The 21,108-nt window shown below is 46.2% G+C and overlaps 1 protein-coding gene across 1 annotated transcript in view; it reads right to left on the bottom strand.

Annotated features, from left to right (window-relative positions):
• ANKH (ANKH inorganic pyrophosphate transport regulator) overlaps positions 1–21,108 on the bottom strand; it is a 129,896-nt gene that overhangs the window by 49,504 nt on the left and 59,284 nt on the right. Inside the window, exon 2 of the mRNA XM_008689920.2 lies at positions 4,706–4,922. Coding sequence (XP_008688142.2) covers positions 4,706–4,922 — 217 coding nt within the window. The remainder of the gene's footprint in view (positions 1–4,705; positions 4,923–21,108) is intronic.

Here is a 21,108-nt window from a genome sequence, read left to right as displayed (position 1 = left end):
GAGAATGGGAGAGAGAATTCTTTTCCCAGGAGACTCTGGGACCTGTGAGTCTGAGCAGTTGAGAGCAGGGCATGCAGTTTGCTTGTGCGGCCCCGGGGGGCATAGAGATCAATATAAATCAGCTTCTCTCTTAAAAAAAAAAAAAGGGGGGGGCGCCTGGGTGGCACAGCGGTTAAGCATCTGCCTTCGGCTCAGGGCGTGATCCCGGCGATCTGGGATCGAGCCCCACAACAGGCTCTTCTGCTGTGAGCCTGCTTCTTCCTCTCCCACTCCCCCTGCTTGTGTTCCCTCTCTCGCTGGCTGTCTCTATCTCTGTCAAATAAATAAAATCTTAAAAAAAAAAAATCAGCTTCTCTACCTTCTGCAGAAAGACCTCGGTGTGCCTACTTATTAGACTATTTTAATGACAACATCAAGAACAGTGCCTCTACTGGGACGCCTGGAGGCTCAGTCGGTTAGGTGTCTGCCTTCGGCGCAGGTCATGATCCCAGGCTTGTGGGATCGAGTCCCGCATCAGGCTTCTCCCTCTGCCTGCTTCTCCCTCTGCTTGTGCTCTCTCTCTCTGACAAATGAATAAATAAAATCTTTAAATAAAAAATAGTGCCTCTATGCAGGATAATGAAGATGGGCTGAAGGAGGGCTGGGTGGTGAGCTCAGTGGGCCAGGCTTTGTGACTCTGCCCCTCCCACCCCCCTTGCTTTTTGGAGCCTGCAGCTGGTCCTCGGCTCTCCCGCCCTCCAGGTTCCAGGAGACTCTGGGACTGATGGGGCCAGCAGTTGTTTTTCACCCAACCCACCCCCCTCCCTCCTGTGCCCTTGAGCTGTTTCTGGCTGGAGCTGTTGGCTGGGGGTAATTTGTTGAAAGTGCTTTGCATAGAGTCCATAATTACCAGGCCGGCTGCCCTAACATTTACGGACTGTCAATGTCTATAAACTGCCCTACCTCGATTGTTCTGAGACGGCTTAAATTCCTTCTGAAGAGCAGAACATTAAAAAGAAAAATTACACAAGGCTTCTGAACAAGACATAAACAGATTTCATGATGTGGCCGCAGCAGGGAGGACACCGCTTGACCATTTTATAGGTAGACAGCTTTTGACCCCACCCAAACAAGAAGAAACCAGAAGGGCCATTCAGATCCCTAGCTGTTCTATCCTGGGCCCATCAAGGTGACCGACTCTTTCCAGAATCAGTGGTTCTCAGGCTTGTTCATCCAGTAGTTACCAGCGCTTGCTGCAAAATGCCACGAAATAGTAATATTAATCAAGACAAGTCTATACACCTATTTCCCCCTGGGAATTGAGGAGAAAGCCCTCCTCCCATTCTAGTAACAAGATAATATGTGCATTACCAAGAGGCAATTTGAGAACCCTTATTCTCATTCAAATTCCCAAGTTCCCATGCTTAAAAGTCTCACAAGTACCACAGATTATGCCAGGAGCTTCTCTGTTTACTAGGCTTTTCACAGAGGCAGGTAACCCGACCCCCGTGTTTCTAATGAATCATTTCAAAGTGTGTGTATGGCTGATATTTAAATCACTTCCACACAAATGGTCAAACGACTTATATGCGTGAGGCACCGAGCCAGCTAACCCAGCTGCGAAGAGGCTGGTTACCGGCACAGGGGCTGGGACACGGACATAGGACACCCCTCTAGAGTCTGCATTGCGCAACATTTATCTGGAAGATACGGGTGTGGGAAGTACAAACTCTGCCCAGGCCTTGGAGATATATCATAAACCCGTGCATAAAGCAAGTATGGTGAATGTGAGATTTTAACACAAGAACATAAATTTGATCTCACTGGTGTCAAGTCTCGTGGAGTGGGGTTTGTAATAATTTACTGCATGATATCTTGCTTCTCTCTAGAGAATGTGCCTTATTCACATCTGGACTCCAGAGAACTAGCCCACCGTTTGCCACATAGTAGGTGTTCAATATATACTGATTGAACAAATGGATGAATCCATCATTCCCCAAAGAAGTGATTGGGGTAGACTGATTGCATAATGTCCCCGATTCTTCTCTCCTCCTGATATCCCTACTCTGCAATATGATTTCGTAGTTCCTCTCGTGAAAAGTTGGAGTCTATTTCCCTACCCCCTTGAACCTGGGCTGGCCTGGGATTTGTCTTGGCCAGTTGTGCACAGTAGCAGTGATGGCGGCCACTTCCAATTCTTGGCCTCAAAAGGCCTTCCCTAAGGGTATTGCCACAGCTGTCCACACAAGCTCAGGCTGGTGGAAGAGAACCCAGCTGTCCCAGCAGAGACCATCCGGACCAGCCCACTGTTGGCTGACGGCCCCCAGTGAGCCCACCAAATGCCGCCTCGTCTCACTCAGCTGAGCACAGAGGCATGAGCACACCAAGTCCGAAAGAACCGCCTAGCCGGCCATGGTCCGGGGAGCAAGATCAAATGCTGTGTTTTGAGTCACTGAGTATGGGGGGGGGGTTGGTTACAGAGAGATACATTTTGAGACTATACTGAAACTGTCCATGTCCAGCACCCTTGTTGGTTTCAATGATAGCAAGTTGTACCCTTTCACCCTTTTCAGGATGGGTTTATAATCCGTGAATAATGGAAAAGCTGGCCGAGAAGGGAAGACTGACAAATGGACCCACTCTAGAAGTTACTGGAGGAGCATCGGAACTTGCTCCCCTGAGCTGTGCTGACTGCCCAGGCTGCTTTGGGACACGGAAGAGTCCTTACCGGTCACTGCTGAGAATCAACTGTGTAAACAAAGACCACAGCAGTGGTTTCTGCATCCGTGTGAATTAGGTGGTCAGGCAATACTAACTTCATGCAGGTGCAATTAACTTGGACTCAAATTAACCAAATAGACGGTCAGCAAGTTTTCCTCTTTTATAGATTAATTAAGAGGGGGAAGTAGGAGAACACCTACATCCTGACCACGGGCCTAAATTAAGGTTTGGTCGTGGCAAACCCCATGCCCTGCAATTTAAAAAGTGGTGTCTCACAGATGAGCCTATAACAACAGTAGGGGCCACAATTTAGCTAAAATGAGACACTTACTGGCAGCTGCCCAACAAAGACCAGGAACCAAAAGCTAGAAATACTCCCAAGGCTCCTGCAATTTGGATATCGATAGCCAGGCTCTGGTGCACACGGAACAGACACGAACTTTTGGGTCGGTGGATCTTCTAGACTTCAGAGTCTGTCAGTCCAACAGAATTCCAAGCGTCTACTCAAAACAACTGCTAAATCCATCTGGGATGTAGAACCGTTCTGATTCACATGTAAGATTTTGTAATTCTATTTTAAAATGGGAAATTGTAGATTTAACTTGAAAAACGATGCTGATTTTTATTTCAATGACCACATGTTCCTTATACCAGTTTCAATAACACAGGACACTCAGCTTTTCTCTTCCGTGATTACTGACGCCTAGTAATTAGCTATTAGTCCCAAAGTCTTATTCAACTATGACTAAAACAGGGAATGATAGGCTTATTTAAGAAATCCAAATAAAGACTGGTAGCAAAAGGGAACGGATTTACCCATTGCGACACAAATTTATCTAGACCTACTCATTTCACGTCTGGAATTTTCTCCAAGGCATCTACCATCTTTGAAAGTGGCCCTGATCAAATCTAGCTGCAGGGCGTTTCTTCAAAGCACATCCACGAGTTAGTATTCAGGGCATGAGTTGAAGGAAGAAGAGCATCTCCTCTCAACCCCAGGCCCTGAAGCTTTGGGCCCAAATTAAATGATCATTATCAACACTTTGGCTGAAAATCTGGCCCGTGTGTAGCATCCTCTCCCGGTTTCACACTGTTCTCAGCACAAAAGTCTGTGCTACATTCAAGAGGAAAACCGAAAGGGTCTCACCCCATTTACTATTAGATTGACGGTTATGCAAGTAACCATTAGCTGATGGTTTGGGTTAATTTTCTAGCTCCTTTATTCACCACTGACATTCATGGTGCTCATACAACCAGTGCCGTTTTGAAGGTACACAATGGATTTATGAAGTGTTATTCACGGGTTTTATGCAACTGGGCTCCATAGATGGGCCACTCAATTTTTATGCCTGGTAAGCTGAGCTGTTTTAAAGCCAAGGAGCTCTGAAGTCAGGCTCTTAGAGTTTTATCACCACTCAGAAAGCAGCAGAAGCAGCACTGAGGCTACAAAGGAAGTCCTTTTCCAAGGTCTTGGTGAAACTCTCTGCGGGTCACTGTATGTATGATACAGCTTTTTTATTTTTTCATGGAAATAATATTATGCCGTAGTATTGAGACTTGTCTTTGAATAAAATAGACTAGTGAGCCCCCAAATAAGTTAGCTGTAATACATTAAATAATCTGTCATTTGTTTTCACTGCTGATAAGCATCAATCCTAAATAACAACCACTCTGTTTTTATTTTTAAGACTGAGTCTGTGTTGTAACGCGTGTCTCTGGGAAGCATGGGCCGTGTTGTTGACCTTACTGAAATCACTTCCTCTCTGATACAGGGCTTGGGAGTCAAAGGGTTAAAACCAGAGCTTCCCAGAGAAAACACATTTTCCTTTTTCGTGCTAGGAGCACAAACCCCATTCCTTTCATCCCCTGAAATTTTCATGACAAATGCTTTAATAATTACCGAAGAAATCACTTGCTACGATAAATGCATTCGAATGGATGGAAAGGAGCAAGAAACAACCCGAGCTAGCACCTTAGGCGAGGGTCCGAGGGTCCGCAGCCTTACCTATCAGGGTGTGGAAGACGGCGGCAATGGCACCGGCCACCACCATGCACAGGACAGCTTTGGTCCTGTCTCGCTTGCTGTTCACAAACACCAGGCCCACATTTTTAAAGTCACTCATGGGGCCCGTGAAGAACTTCATGAGGGAGTACGCCAGCCCGTAGCTGGCCAGCATTTCCACTGCATCCTCCTTGACAGCAGCGATGCCCCGGTTCAAGGCCTGGGAGGGGGAAAGACAACCCACAAACAGCATTAGACACGTCGTCGCATCGCGGGGACTCACACTTCCAAAATAAAAACTCAGCAGATAGGTTTCTATAGAAACGCTAAGCAGCTTATAGAGTAAAGCTCATTATAATTTGATAAAGGTTATTAGTTTTCATTTTCATCCATATTAGCTTCAGTTCGAAATATCTTCTCGTAGGGGAGATACTTGCCCGTTGGGGTTAAAGTAATAGAGGAAACACCCAACGAGCATTTTATGTTAATACTTGGAAGTTTTGGTTAAAAGCTTAACATGTTAAATTTTATTTGTAGGCTGAATTTATATAACAGCAACAGGCATTCTGGGAATGAGTCAGACACTTTGTATGGAGTGGGTGATAGTTTCCTTTTTTCTTTAAGGAAGGGGCATGTGTGCACGTGTGTGTGTGCACGTGTGTGAGTGCGTGTGTGCGTGCACCCACAGCCTGAAATAGCATGTATGTGTTCTGTAGGTACCCTTCATAGCATTGAGTGAATTCTATGCTATGAAAAAAGTATTGAAGGAATATATTATGTAATTGATGGATGCTATTTACCCAATTTTTACCATATTTTAACTTGAAATGTATTTCTGAGCTCTGCGCAAACAAGTATGAAAAAAAACCCTTTAAACCAAATACACTGTTCTTGGATGATGCTTACTCAAGAAGTTGTGGTCACAGAGTGTTCTGATTTATTTATTTTTTTCAGGGAGGGAGGGGTAGAGGCAGAGGGAGAGGGCAAGAGAGAGCATCTTAAGCGGGCTCCGTGGTGCTCCATTTCACAACCCTGAGATCATGACCTGAGCCGAAATCAAGAGTCAGATGTTTACCCACTGAGCCACCCAGGTGCCCCACAATATTCTGATCATTTTCACCATCCTCCATGAGGGACCCTCTGAGATACCTAGGGGGCCTTGTCAGAATGGCATTTCCAAACTTACTTTTCCACCTGCTAGACAAATTACACCACAGAAGGCAGGAATAGATGTCTAGGAGGAGAGAATTAAAAAAAAAAAATGTTGCCAGGACATCACCTGTTCAGAACAGGAAACTGATTAAGGAGGAGAGTCGGCTTTCTGTGCAGTTATAGACTTTTAGAAACAGATGTACTGTAAGCACAGAAGTAAGCTTTGTTGCCCAGACAGCTATTTCAAAGAGGCATCTACTTTCAAGAAAACTATCGTGGATAAACCCATGGCCAGCCACACGATTTGATAAAGAGCCGTCAAAGGCTCCTTTGTTTTGAGATCACGGTTGATTTCATAACTGGCCATTTGGGCCACTTGTCCCTTCACCAAGAGCTTTAAATTCCTTTAAATTCCTGCTCTTACATCTTGAATTCACCAATAAAGAGTGAGCCTGTGAAACTCTGGGTCCCCACCCTTGACTCCAATAAAAGCAGAATCCCAGGCCTGTGTTTGTGCGTGTGTGTCCACGCGCGCACGCGTGCCCGCCCGCCCTCTTCCCCCTCTGCCTCACTGGTCTAGCCCAGGTATGCTATGCAATTTCTGGGTCTTGTAAGTCATAAACCTTTATTTTTTCGAAGTTCCCTGATGGTTGTTGCTGAAGGGTGTCTTGCAATCATAGTAAGATTCACAAGGGTCAGCCCAGTAGTAACACTGATACTGAAAGGGGGAGATGTCTGCGGGAGGCTCACTGGGCCCACGTGAGGGCCCCAAGGCATTTCTAGCCCATGGAATTACTATCAATAGGCTGAGATCAGCACAAAACAATAGACTTTATTTTTTAGAGCTGCAAAATGGAGCAGAATGTGCAAAGTTGCTATACTCCCTCTGCCCCAACACACACAACTTTCCCCACTATCACTATGCCATGCCAGAGTGGTACATTTTTACAGCTGACAATGAGCCTACAATGATGCATCTTTATCACTAGAAGCCCATAGATTGCATTCACTCTTGGCTTGTACATCTTAGGGGTTTGGACAAATATATAATGACAGTGTATCCATCATTATATAGTTGAACATTCTATGCAAAGCACTGTTAGCAAAAAAAAAAAATGTATATATATAAAAATACCAATGTGTAAATGGTTTCAGAAAAATCTAGAAGAAAAATATCTAATATCTGTAGGAATTTAGTTTCGTTCTTCTGACAACGTTGGTATTATATAAGCCAGTTTTTGATAATTGTTTCCAATTATATAGCTAATCCTCTTTTCCTTTTTTTCCAATAATACCTGAAAAATTTCCATAAGAACCTTCTTAGCCTTTGCGGAGCGTGCCTGCCATGATGCCTTCCTTAGAAAAAATGTTCCTTGAACAAAGCTGATCCAATACTTCAACACCCTAAAGCAAAAGAAAATCAAGAAGCTCCTTGATAATAACTCCTGAGTTCAGCCGGCACCTCTAGTCAGAGTGTCCTGTCATGTGTCCAAACCTATCACCGCCTTACCTTCCAAATTAATTTTTTTGGACCTTATGTAGTGGATGCTATTGGTGTCCCCCCAAATCCTTTACTGGGCAGTGCACCCATCCCCAGGGGCTGGGAGTTGGCCACTAATGGCTCACAGCTGCCTCTTCGTCAGGGAAAATTGTCCCCGGGTACTTTGGGTTGGTTTAGCCACACCTGACCCCAGGACGCGCACAGCCAATGGCTGGCTGACGCAGGGGTAGAGAAGATCGGCTCCCCGGGCAGTGTGGGGCTGCTCCAGGACAACGCATACTCCTGAGCTCCCTGTGGGATCTGGTGGAAGCTAGTCTCCAGTGGAGACCACCTCTTCGCTTCACTTCTCCCCACCACCCAGCTCTTCCCTCTCCCTGCAACAAGCCACTTGCACAAGAATTCCCCAAGACAGGCTTTGCTTCCAGAGACCCGAACTTAGGACAACTTCTAATTATGTTTCTCTCAGACACTGCGATCAGCCTATGGCTTGGTCTTTTTCCTCCCTGTCCTTCCTATGCCTGCAAATTGTTTAGTTTTCTGTTGCCAAAACATTTGTTGAAATTTAAGTGATAGATATTATTTAGCATACGTTGAAAAACCATATGGGAGGGCACCTAAATAACGTAGGATTAGACTTTTTACGTGTCTTGTTGGCAAAATATTATTCTTGGCTAAAAAGATACCTGCTCTGGCTGGAGCACCCACTGCAATACTTTCTATTTCCACCAAGAGTCCCTTGACGGAGTCCTAAAGCCAGGGCTGAGGCAGGTGAGAGGCAGGGGGCACAGGGAATGAGGGCTCCGTCAGCAAGACTTAGCTCAACGATTATGGTAATTTGAGGAAAGCACACAGGGCTTAGAGCTACAAAGACATGAGCTGGATGTGTTTCTATCACTTAACTACTGAGCGCTGTTGGCCAGGGTACTCATTCTTGCTGAAATAACCCTGCTGATCTTAGGTTGGATGTAAGCAGCGTACAGGGAACCAGACAGTGACTGGCCTAGACGAGGCACTTAAAAGCAAGGATCTGTGTCTATTTTGTTTACCACTCTATACCGGCCACCTCACCACCTCAGAAACACTCAAATATTTGTTTTTTGTTTTATTTTAAGATTTCATTTATTTATTTGTCAGAGAGAGCGAGCACAAGCAGGGGGAATGGTAGGCAGAGAAGGAAGCAGGCTCCCCACTGAGCAAGGAGCCAGAGGAGACGTCTGGGCGGAGGACATACCTTTGGAGGCCATCAGCATATGGAGAGTATTTAAAGGCAGGAGACTGAACGAGATAATCTAGATAAGATATAGATAGACAGGGGTCCAAGAGTCAGCCCTGTAGCACTCTAGAAATAAATTTAAACCCATTCAGGAGTTGGCGAGCTGTCTGGGTGATACACGCGGCAGTTCAGCATGAATTAGCTCGCTGGTACCGTGCTGGCCATGGCATTCCCGAGCACTGCTGCTCCGCCAGGATTGCGGATACAGGGCTCAAGGATTGCGGTTACAGGGCTCAATCCCAGGACCCTGGGATCATGACCTGAGCTGAAGGCAGACGCTTAACTGACTGAGACACCCAGACATCCCTACACTCAAATATTTGTTGCATGTATGAAGTATTTTCTACTAGGAACTTTAATGTCCATATTAATTTTTATGAACTTTAAAAAATCACATTTTGATTCTAAGATGTTATTACTAGTCAGATATACCACTGATTGAACATTTTTAATGACCACATTAAATGTACACAGTGGATGAAAAACATTCTAATTTCAAGAAACTTTAAAAGACAAGGAAAGAAGAGCTTTGCAATTGAGGGCATGTGCTATATTATTATTAGCCTTTTTATGATTCTCATTTATAGCAAGTTATTTCCCTCAATTTGTCCACTTCTTAATTTCCTGATTTTCTTTTGATCCCCCAAATATTAAGTTATATGTAGTCCATCAATAATCTTGTGGAGTTTCTTCCCCTACTTCTGGACTTGGCCACTCTTACCCCACCCAGAGGTAATTTTATTCTAGTTGATGGTTTCATTTACACACTTAACTTTTAATCCTCCTGGAACTTATGCCATGAGATATGGCTCAAGATTCATTTTCTAAAGAAGTAGTTTATTTCTTCAAAATCGATTTGAATAAAACACCGATTGCCCATTATTTGTGATGCTTTCTTTCCAGTAAATCATCCTTCTAGATCCTTCCATCGCCTGCTGTTTGCTTCATCTGTCTCACCTTGCTTACCCTGTTCCCCTTCACGGCATGTTCATTACCCGACATTATATCAAATATTTATTTTTTATTTGTCTTACTGTCTCCCTTCTCCATTTGAATGTAAACTGCAGGGCACACAGAACTTTGTCTGGTTCACGATATGTTCCCAGACGCGCTATGTGAGGGGATCCCATACTGGTAACTGTGTGAAAGAATGAAGTACCACGTTCCCAAGCAGAACAAACACTTACTGTCATGGGTACGGAAGAAAGAGAATATGTTAATGCACCGGGACTCCTTGGAGGAGCTTACTCAGAGGGACTAGACGAGGAAACCTCGCCAAGGATGTGACAATTGAGGTTACAGGAGAGTTGAGTCTCCAAGAACAAGAACAAACCGGTTGGACGAAGAGCTGGCAGAAGGCCAAGGGCTACCGGAGCTTGGTAAGGCCAAGTAGAGGCCAGCAAGAGCGGTGGGGGGAGGGGGTATAAAATGAGTTTGCAAAATTAGGCAATGCTGGGATTGTTCCCGGTCATAGTGAAGAGTACATGTTTTGTTCTAAGAGCAGCGGGAAGCCATTCACGGGTCTGAGCAGAGGTGGGCAGAGGCTCGTGCTGGCTGTGGGGATGAGTGTGGACTGGGGAGGGAAGGGCAGAAGCAGTCAAGCTGGCTTGTGGTAATCCAGGTAAGACAGGTGATGGCTTGCACCAGGATAGGCTAGTGGAGATCCGGAGAAGCCAACTGATTTGAGAGCTTTCTGGAGATAAAGCAAACAGATATGGTGATCGACCACCTGGTGGGCATGAGGACAGGGAGAAATCAGAGCTGACTGTTGAGGTTTTTGGGTTTGAGCCACTGGTCAAATGGTGCAGCTGTTTCCTGAGCTGAAGAGACTGGGAGAGGGAGGAAGGTTTGGGGAGCAAAAGCAAGAGCTCCATCTGGGTGTGTCCCCCATTGGGTTTGAGATACCCCTTAGAATTCCAAATGGAGAAATCAGGTAAGATGTTTGGCCAGATGAGTCTGGAGTCCAGGGGAGACGTCTGGGTGGAGGACATACCTTTGGAGGCCATCAGCATATGGAGAGTATTTAAAGGCAGGAGACTGAACGAGATAATCTAGATAAGATATAGATAGACAGGGGTCCAAGAGTCAGCCCTGTAGCATTCTAGAAATAAATTTAAACCCATTCAGGAGTTGGCGAGCTGTCTGGGTGATACACGCGGCAGTTCAGCATGAATTAGCTCGCTGGTACCGTGCTGGCCATGGCATTCCCGAGCACTGCTGCTTCTCCAGCCACAGCGGGTAAAGAGGAACGGCTACGGTCTTGAAGCTTAGCTAAAGTGGTGTCTGGGAGGTCTTTGGAATGAATTAGGCTTTGAGTCAGAATTCTGTCATAACTACAGAGGTGCACCTGCTATTTAAAGGCAAGTTTCTAAACGTTCGTGAACTTTCCACAGTAACGGCACTTTAGAATAGAGCCAGGCATAAGAGTATTCCAACCGTTGTAAATACAAAGCTGCCTTTCAATCACAGCCCGGTCCTGGTCCCCGATAGGATGGCTCGAGGCCTTCCTCACACCTTAGACCAGTGTTCTCTAAGCTGTGGACGATCAGCAACATGGAACGTCTGACTTAAAAATGTGTCTGGGTCCAGAAGGCATTCAGTGTGTCCTACCTGTCTTAGTCTCCCCCAGTGCCTGCCAGGTTCTTGGCGCTCCGTTGACTGATTTTCTTCCTCTCACAAAGTTATCAAAGCCACAGGATATTAAGAAGTAAATACCAAAACTAAACCAAACCAAAACAATTCCCAGGGAAATGGCTAACAAATCCCACATGTGATCTCCCTGATATGAACAGTCTTAGATCCTTAAACCCTAAAAGAGATGAAGTTGGGCTCTAGAGACCAGATTCTTAGGCCAAGAGCCACCAACTCACCCCAATCCTGCAGTCATTTCATGGCAATGTTACAGCAAGCACTCCCTGCTAGCTGGGAGGACTGCTGTCTCCCCTGGGGAGCAGGTGCAAGAGGACAGGTGCACAGCCTACCTCCCGTTGGGGAGATGTGAGGCCCTCTCTGTTTCTCCCACTTTATCTCTTGAACTTTCATTCAACTTGTCTCTCTCTTGACTTCTCTTTGGCTGCTCCTCTATGTACTTCCTTACGGTGCCCTACATTTCAACGTCACCATTTTTACTGTGTGCACATCTCTGACCTCAGATTCATCTAGTTATTTACCTATTCCCCTTTTCTCTGGATTGACAGGCTTCTACTTGGGCTCTGAGAGCGGCCGGAACCAGGTCCCCGGCACGACGGCTGGCCGCCACCCCACTCGCCTCCAGCCTCCAGCCGGCTCTTTGCTGCCCTGTCATCCTCCGTCTTTCCCCTTCTCTTCTCTCCACGTCTCTGCCCTACCTCGTTCCCTCTGACTCACCTCTTTCTTCATCTGGAATACGGGATCCACCAGAACTGAAATTTTGGGGGGCGTCTGGGTGGCTCAGTCGGTTAAGTGTCTGACTCTTGATTTTGGCTCAGGTCCTGATCTCAGGGTCCTGAGATGGAGCCCCAAGCTTGGCTCTGCGCTTAGCAGAGTCTGCTTGTCCCTCTCCCTCTCTCAAATAAATATATAAATACAAATAAAAAAAAGAAATAACATTTCTTATTGTTTCTTTCCCTAAAACAAACCTCAACAAAACACACCTGCCCAAACCCCTCCTCACCACCTCTGTCCTGTTACAACGGAAAGGCCAGTTGACCAGGCTGACCATAGGGCTGTCGACCTGGGCTCTGCATTTATGACCCCCTGACCTTGACAGGAGCCCCCATCCTCCTCTCTGGCTTGTCTGATCCTTGCTCCATGACTGGCTCTTTCCCATCAACACTTACAGACACATAGGTGTTTTCCATCTTAAAAATAAACCTTCTCTTGCCTCCTCACTCCTTCTAGTTCCCACGTGCTTTCTCGCCTTCCTTTCGTAGATAACTTCTACAAAGCGCTAGCTTCTTTCTTCTGTTCTCCCCACGTACTCCTCAGCCTGTGGGAATAGCAGCTGTGCAAGTGCAGGAAGCTCATCTGTGTCCCAGGTCAACCAGTAATGGGGGTTGAATGCACCCACTGAGCCCGGGCTTCGGCCTTCCTCCCCCCTCCCCGCTAAAGCAAATGGGCACTTTTCTGTTCTCACCTTTCCAACCCCTTCAGGGATCTGACCCTGTTGGCTACTCCTTCCTTGAAACGCATTCCCCCCTTGGCTCCAGTGGCATCGAGGTTTCCAGGTTTTCTTCCCATCTCTCTCCCCTTCAGCTTTTCTCCTTGATGCTCTCTCCTTCCTGAACTCTTAAATATGGGTGTTCCCGGGGCTCTGTCTGGGCCCTCTCCTGTTCTCACTTGCTCAGCGATCCCACCCTCTCCCACAAACCTCAGTTACTTTCTGTCTGCTCAGAATTCTCCAATCCATCTCTCCAGACTTCTTAGACTTCTCTCCAGCTCCAAACCCACACCTCTCTGCTGAACGTCCCACTGGCGCCTCACACGTCCCACTGGCGCCTCACGCGCTTCCAACACTGACTCCACCATCAATAGACTGCGTGGGCTCCTGCGGCCGCCCCCTCTGGCGCTCCAGTTCGAATGCCTGTACCCAGGGTCCCCGCCCAGAAGCTGGAGGAGTGAGCTCCCCGGATGCCTTTGATCCCACAGATTTCTTGGTCCATCCATACTCCTTTCCCAGTCACTCTTGCATCTGTCCAGTTCTCTCCGGCCTCGCTGACATGCCTTGGGTCAGGTCACTGATGCTCTTCCTGTCCCCAAGCCATCCTCCGACCCTCCACACTGAGGTCAGATCACAAAAATCCAAATTCCTAAAGGTGCACCCAGTGTACTTGAGGGCTGCACCCCGTTCACAGACCATGATCTCCACAAACTGTGCTCTAAGTGTCTGTCAGCACGTCTGGCACACGGTTAGTCAGCATCCGATAAATAGCTGGGCAATGAGTGAACACGTACGAAAGCCATGCATGAGCTGACCCTGCCCGGCACTGCCTCCTGTACTGTGCGCTCCGTGAAGCCTGAACTGACTGCAGTTTTCCGGACAGACCAGCCTCTCTGTCATAAGGGTCCCTTGCTTAAGCTTTTTTCTGCACAGAATCACCTCCACCCCGGTCCCACGCATTCACCTGGTCAACGCATCATCAGTGGAGGGATCATATCTTCTGGGAGCCGTCCCTGGAGCCTACCCCCTGCTCCGTGCCCTGCAGCCGCCTGCATGGACCCAGGACGCCTCACTGCAGCCAACACGGTGCACTGTGCTCGCCTGTTTACTTGACCCCACATCTCCCCACACGACCCGAGGCAGGGTCGGCTTGACTTCTCACCAGTTTCCCACGTCTATTCAGCATACCTCACACGTTGTTGAAAATCAATCCATGAATAAACAAACGTGTTACTTGTGCATACAGCTTGCGTATGGTGGTTCATAAAACAAAACCCTCCAGCTGCAGGTTTGGAGCTGGGTAAATAAAGCTATTTTTGGTAGAACCTATGTATTTAAAATAAATATGCAAATTAATGGCAGGAGCGCTGTACCTATTCTTGTCGTTCTGGTATTTTCTCAAGAGATAGGCAAGGACTTCCGTTGTCCCTTCTATTACGCCTCACTGGGCACCCGGTAAGCATCGGACAAGGGCTGGCTGCTTAACTACAGACACACAGACATAAAGAGAAGCGACATCGGGCCACATAATTAGCCTCTTGAGTGTAAAACTTAAGCAAAGACTTTTTTTCTGGCTCCCTTCTTTCCCATCCTGTGGATGTCAACTGGAATGAAGGACAGACTTCCTCTATAGGGTCAAATCCTGTAACAGAAGTTAGCTGCCATGGGAAAGATGTCAAGTCAAAGGAGCAAAGAACCTTCTTTGCCCACACCCTGGAGAAGCTGAGAACCCTGCGGAGGGCTGGGTGTGCCCCTGACCAAACCAGGGTAGTAATCCCCAGATTGTGAAGGATGGGTGCTTGTAGGGCAACAAGGCATCGAGAGAGAGAAGGCGCACAATTCAAGAAGTGCCGAGGGCGGTCAGAACCCGATCTGGAAACTGACGTTCATGGCGAATTGGTAAAAACACGATCATGTTGCTCATGAAGAAAGAGCTTTTCAAATTCTTCCACAAAAAGGTGTTGAATTGGAAACTGGTATTATTTCCTAAAATAGCAAGAGATTAGTATATGAAATGCTGAAATTCCTACCTTTTTTTTTTTTTTTTTTACTTTTAGTAAGATGAATACTTCCTTCAATGCCTCATCCTGGATTAGAAAAACGAATGGGACGCTGGGCTTGGTAATACTTCTGTCTTGCTAGACTAATCTTTTTGATAAAAGACTATTTATTTCCTTTGTCTCCAGCTTCACTGATCCTGTTACACCTTTTATGACATGAAGCAAACTCACTATTGCCACAATAGATACAGTTTAAAAATCTCTGTCAAACCCAGGGTGCTCAGAAAATTTCAGTTTGAGAAAGGGTGGAGAATTCAGAAGTAGACGTATAGGCAAAGCTACCTGTGGGGAGCACCTTCTTTCAATGTCATGGATAATCAGCACCCTTGGATTTCAATCCTCTCAAGGAGTCTAGGTTCCTGTAATTTTCCACTGTTATTGTTCTGTTCGTCTGTATTTTAGAAAGTGGTTTGGGTTAAATTAGATCATTTGTCTTCCCGGTAATTTTCCAGCCATGTTTTATTTTCTCAAGGATCTATACTGCTCTAAATGAGACACCCTCGCTCTGTTTAGCTGGCACTCCAGCCAAGAACTCGACACCCACACACGAGCTTGTGGTTTAAAGGGAGCAGCAGTAAAATGAAGCCCGGTCTGGCCTCGTTAGCAGTCAAAGTCATTGCTCTGAGCAGTGCCATCCATATTTAGTGCTTCCTGAAAGCACAGAGACAACACGGGGCAAGTCCAAAATATGACACTGGCTTTTTCTGTCACTTCCCACACCTGCAGAAGTTTCCATAAAGACTAGAGACAAACTACTAAACAGGTACCAAGTATGGCTAACTCAGTTTCCTCCCATTGCTTTCTTCAGTATCTCGGGGGAAATAAAGAAAAAAAATTTATTTTTTGGCCTCTTAAATGGAAATATGTTAGTTCATTAAAAGATATACGTTAGTGTTGTAGGACCGTCTTCAAAGCACCTTGATCCTTCATTTAAACGTGAAGCTTCTTCACCTGGCTTAACTTAACTTGGATTCAAGATGGCGGGGGGCTTGACATGGAAGGAATGTCACTACGGATTTCTAGTGCACTTTTAAAAAACCAAAGCTTCGTGTGCCATTTAACTACTATGCCCCAACTTGACCTCATATCTTTACTATTAGTGAAATTCCTAAATATCCTACATGTTTTTATACTTAGAACGTTTTATGGTCTCCAAATGGTGGTATTTCTTGATTAATATCTCAAGATTGTATCCACTCCAGTTCAGAGCTAGGTTTAAAATACTTTTATATTAAAAAAAAACCCCACAAAAACTCCATGAACAACAGGCTGGAATAGAAGATGAACTCTGGGGTCTGGAAAGTCTTTTTGCTAACTGTCCATACTTTCTGTCCACCTGCATTCATACTTACCGACCCTGCTTACATGCCGAGACGCTTACCCTCTCCCTGCTGGCACACACCCCCTCTTTCTACTTGGTGACAGACTGTTCCCTCGATTGTTCTAGCACCTTACACTTGTCTGCGGACCTCTGCGCAGCTCAGAGGCTCCATTCCTTTTTTGGACTCAGCTGCAACATTCAGAAGCGTCATCCATTCGTTGCCTTCCATTCCAGTCCAGCTTTAAATGCATTTATAGTGACAGAATGAAATGTGAGTGCCTATTTGCATTTAGACCTTATAAAACCCAACGAACACAATAATGGTGATGATGAAACTACCCTAGCAGTAACATTGACGGAGTGCTTGCTCTGTGGCAGATGCTATTCCAAGATCATTACTTCTCCCCACCACTCTATGAAAGAGGTACTATTATTTCTCAGCTTCCTGGTGAGGAAACTGGTGTGTGGAGAGGCTCAGTCACTTGTCCAGGTGACACAGAGCTGCGAGAAGAATCCAGAGAGCTTCACTTCAAGCTGTGATCCCAACCATCACTCCATCATACTGACGTCAACCCTCCTTTCACTTGGAATTAGAGGTGGCAGTTGGTACCAAATGCTTACTTGAAACAGGATTAGCTGGTCAAATCAAAGAGAACTTTTGGATAAAGACTATTCTTGGGAAAAGTTCCAAAGACCCTGAGGTAAAGATTAATTTTCCAACAGTAACGTGCAGCAAATGCTACAAGTGTACAGCCAGAGGATGAGTGGAGTGAGGCTGAAGTCACCACATTTATCTGGGTCACACCAAGGAAATGAGGACACAGGGAATGGGGCCATGTATGCCCCACTAGTGGCACTCCACAGCATGGCCCAGAGGACAGAGGACACCTGTGAGCACAGCACCACGTGTGCTGGATGGCAAGGCTCAGGCGCCATCTCTGTCTTTCCCAGTGTGGTAGAAATGCCAAGAGGCTCTCAACGGTGGCCTTCTAAAGACGTGGACAAGGATGCTTACGGCTTCTTTTATACATAAGATAATGCATCATCCCAGTATCTTTAACCTAGTCAAGGTTTCATTCGCTTCTCAGCGGTGGGATTAATGTATTTCTGCATAAGGTTCAGCGATGACTCACTGCTGATATTTATAGAGTGGCATACGCCAAGTTGTTTGAAAGATTTATAAGGCTCTGGGCTTTTGATCTGATTGCTTTTAGGAGGTGAGTGAGATAGTAAACACTGGTCATTAGCACTGGGTGTTACATAGAACTGATGAATCACTAAATTCTACTCCTGAAACTAGTAATACGCTATATGTCAGCTGCACTGGATTTAAATTTTAAAAAATTGATCATTACACATGCGACTACATCCAGCCCATGGATGTTCTGTGCCAGGGCCGACACACACATGCGCACATGTACGCACACACAAAATGGGCAATATTTAATTGTGACAAAGCTATCCCCTCTGTTGGCTTTGTGTGCAAGCAGGTTTGCCATGACCTCCCCATGCTCCCACTGCTATTATTAGTTTAAATTACTGGCCTGATTTATGGTATTTTACGTGAAGTAATATTGTCTCACTGAGTAAACTGTTGAGAACACAACACAAGAGAGGACAGAGGGTATCGCTGCAGCACAAGCAAACCAGGAACGAGTCAAATGGCATCGTCATGGTAGCAGGGGTCAAAGAACTACACACCACCCTGAATTTATTTTGCCTTTGCAGCTATAACCATGCTTTATGCCTAATATTTTTCACCTAATATAATAAAGGAATAAGCTATAGAATCACATGGATAAAATTATAGGTTTTGAAAATTTCTAAAAACTAAACAGAGAACAACAAGTATTTTTATAACTTACTACTTCACACCACTAATGCCTGAGAGAGTAAATACACATGCTAGCTTCAGCCTAAAAATCCAGATTCACTATAATTCAGGTTTTCTATCTTTGGAAATCCAAGGAGTCCGAGGAGTTGTCTTCTTCAGCCCTTTCACCTACATGGACGAGAAGGACAAAGGGGACCCAGTGAAAGGAGACATCTGTCCCTTCTCCACTTGGTCTTCAGAGCCCGGCAGGATGCCGCAGCCACAGACGGCATATCTGTTGATTCATTCAGGCACCATTTATGGATCACGAGAAGAATGTATGCAGTATGTCATTCTTGAACGTGCCTTCACGGATTCTCTTATTGGTTTTATTTCACAATTTATTTTTTAAAGATTCTATTTATTTGAGAGAGAGAGACAGAGAGCACAAGCAGGGGGAGGGGCAGAGGGAGAAGCAGACTCCCCACTGAGCAGGGAGCCCGATGTGGGGCTCAATCCCAGGACCCCGAGATCATGACCTGAGCCAAGGGCAGATGCCTAACTGACTGAGCCACCCAGGCGCCCCGTATGATTGGTTTTATCTAACAATGCAGCAACAACAGGGTAAGTGCTGAAAATTCCCACTGTGTAGACACGGAGACGGAGGCTCAAAGAGATTCCGTGATTTGCTCAAGGTTCATGGCTGGTATGTGGTGCTGCCCAAAGGAGAAGCCAGTGGCACATTAGCGGGCGTGCTGGCATCCTGCTGCGCTAGACTGAAGGTGGTGGGGGGTGGGGGGTAGGCCACCTCTCCACCATCAGCAAAGCGGGGAAGGCGTGTGGATGGCCTTGCACAGACACGTGTCATCACCTGACCAGACAGGGAACCACTGACAATCACTATTACTGAAGGAAATCATTATTTTTATGTAATGGCTATTTGGTTTGGGGAACTGGGGAGCACTTATGTAAAAGGTATGTGAGGTTGAGTTAAAACTGCCTTGAGGCTTTTCTCTTAGAAAGCAGTAAAGAGCAGGCTCCTGGCGCCGAGCAAAGCTGCTGTAGGTGGCAGAGCACAGGCCCGGTCAGCCTCTACTCTGCAGTCTGGGCAAAGAAGCCTACAGGACAAGCAGTTTCAGAAGCTTCCAGGGAGATTCCCCGTCAGTGCCCGGGAAAGGCATCTGTTCAAGCGGTGTGGCCCCCAGTCACGGCCCTAATGATTCCAACAGGAAAGATCTGCGAGTCATTCTGGCAGCACCTGACTCCAGAGAGGTCTACGGGTCATACCCTGGGCTCTGTCTGTGGCTCCACGGTAAGGAATCTTCCGCATGTGGTGGGCAACTCAGAGAAAAAGGAAAGCTGATGGAGCGTATGCCCATGAAAAGGTGTTCTACCCCAGCAGGAGGCAGGGAAATAAAAACAGAAACAACAAGAGTACCATCAGATTTAAACAATGTGAGTGACTGATAAAATCCGGGGCTGATGAAGATGCGGCCCAAGGGGAAAGAAATCTTATGCAGTCATGGCTGCATTGTTCACTGATATAATCTTGTGGCAAGGAATATGTCAAGAGGGATTAAAATTAAAAATATACCAAAACTCCTTGATCCAGCAACCCCTTTACAGAAACCTATCCAGGGGTGCCTGGGGGACTCAGTGGGTTAAGCATCTGCCTTCAGCCCAGGTCATGATCCTGGGGTGCTGGGATCGAGTCCCACCTCGGGCTCCCTGCTCAGTGGGGAGTCTGCTTCTCCCTCTGCCCCTCCCCCTGCTTGTGCTCTCTGTCTCTCTCTCTCTCAAATAAATAAATAGAATCTTTTTTAAAAAAGGAAGCTATCCCAACAAAATAAAAGTACTAGAACATAGCGCCATGCATACGAAGGTGGTCATTAGAGCCATTCTTTGTAATGACCGGCAAGTGACAACAATCTGTCTGTCCCCCAGTAGAGGAAAGGCCAAATAATTATGGTACATGCACACAGGGGAACGTTGCCCAGGACTCATAAAGCACGAAGTGGAACTACACGTAAGGAGCTAGAAAGGAGCCCATATAGAGTGTTATGTAGAAGGAGACTGCACTTCAGCAATACGGTATATTTTTACTCCATCAAAAAAATATAAAAAAGAAAGACCCTCAAAACCGTGTAAAGATATTGGTATGAGCAGAGAGAAGGTTGGTGAGTGACATTTACCAAACTGTCAATACAGGTTATTTTAGAAGGGGTTAAGACTAAGTGGGGCAGGGAGGGGAAAACTGTTAACTTTACACACACATCTGCATTGTTCTACTTACAACAAAGAACATATGCTACTTTCACAGTTTGAAATGAAAAAAAAAGCAACTTCATCAACGCACATAAAATTTAAAAAATGCCAACTTCCTAGGGTGCCACGCTGACCGCCACCCCACAAAGCAAACGATATGTTTTTGTCGTCTCTTTCTGATCACCGGTGACAACACCTTCTAGAAGACACCCCCTTGTTACTTGTGCGTGAAAATGCCATGATTTGTGATAGTTTTAAATGTAAGACTGAATCCCGGAGGCTGTGTGCTGGCCAAAGACACTTGCCAGTCTCCAAAATCTAGACCTTTGAGCATGAGGAAAGAGGAATCTTCTGTTTAACTCACCCTCCCGCTGTTGCGGAAGCCCTCCGTGACCTACTTCTTTTTTTGACTTTAGCACCTAAATCGTGATTTGTTTAAGAACAAGTAAAACAACAATGGTAACACAGTGCCACTAGAGCAAGGTCTTTAACCCAGCTACAGGGTCAGAGAAGGCTGCTTCTGGTCCTATAAACTCCACAGGCTGTCACTGCTCCCCCGGTAAGGGCCCAACCTGAACATCCTCACTGTGCTCTCTCTTAATCCCGATCGAGATGCTAGCTCTGCCTCCTCCCTTCTGCCCATCCTCGGCGACCCAGGACTTTCTTCCTCCGGAGCCCTCTGTAACCAATCTCAGCCGCACAACAGCTCCTGGCACAGGCTTATCTTCACCATCTATTTATCCACAGAACTATTTCATTCATTTAAATATACTTAGGGAGCCGGGTGTATTGCCTGGCACCACGCTCTTTACTGACCAATGTACATGCTCCACCGGCAAACAGACCGTGAAGCACTTACGGTCACCATGTCGTGCACGCTGAG

Source organism: Ursus maritimus, unplaced genomic scaffold (genome assembly GCF_017311325.1).
Source record: "Ursus maritimus isolate PB19 unplaced genomic scaffold, ASM1731132v1 scaffold_15, whole genome shotgun sequence".
Classification (NCBI taxonomy): Eukaryota; Metazoa; Chordata; class Mammalia; order Carnivora; family Ursidae; genus Ursus; species Ursus maritimus.
Note: the sequence above shows the minus strand (reverse complement) of the source record. Positions and strands in the feature narration are given on the sequence as shown.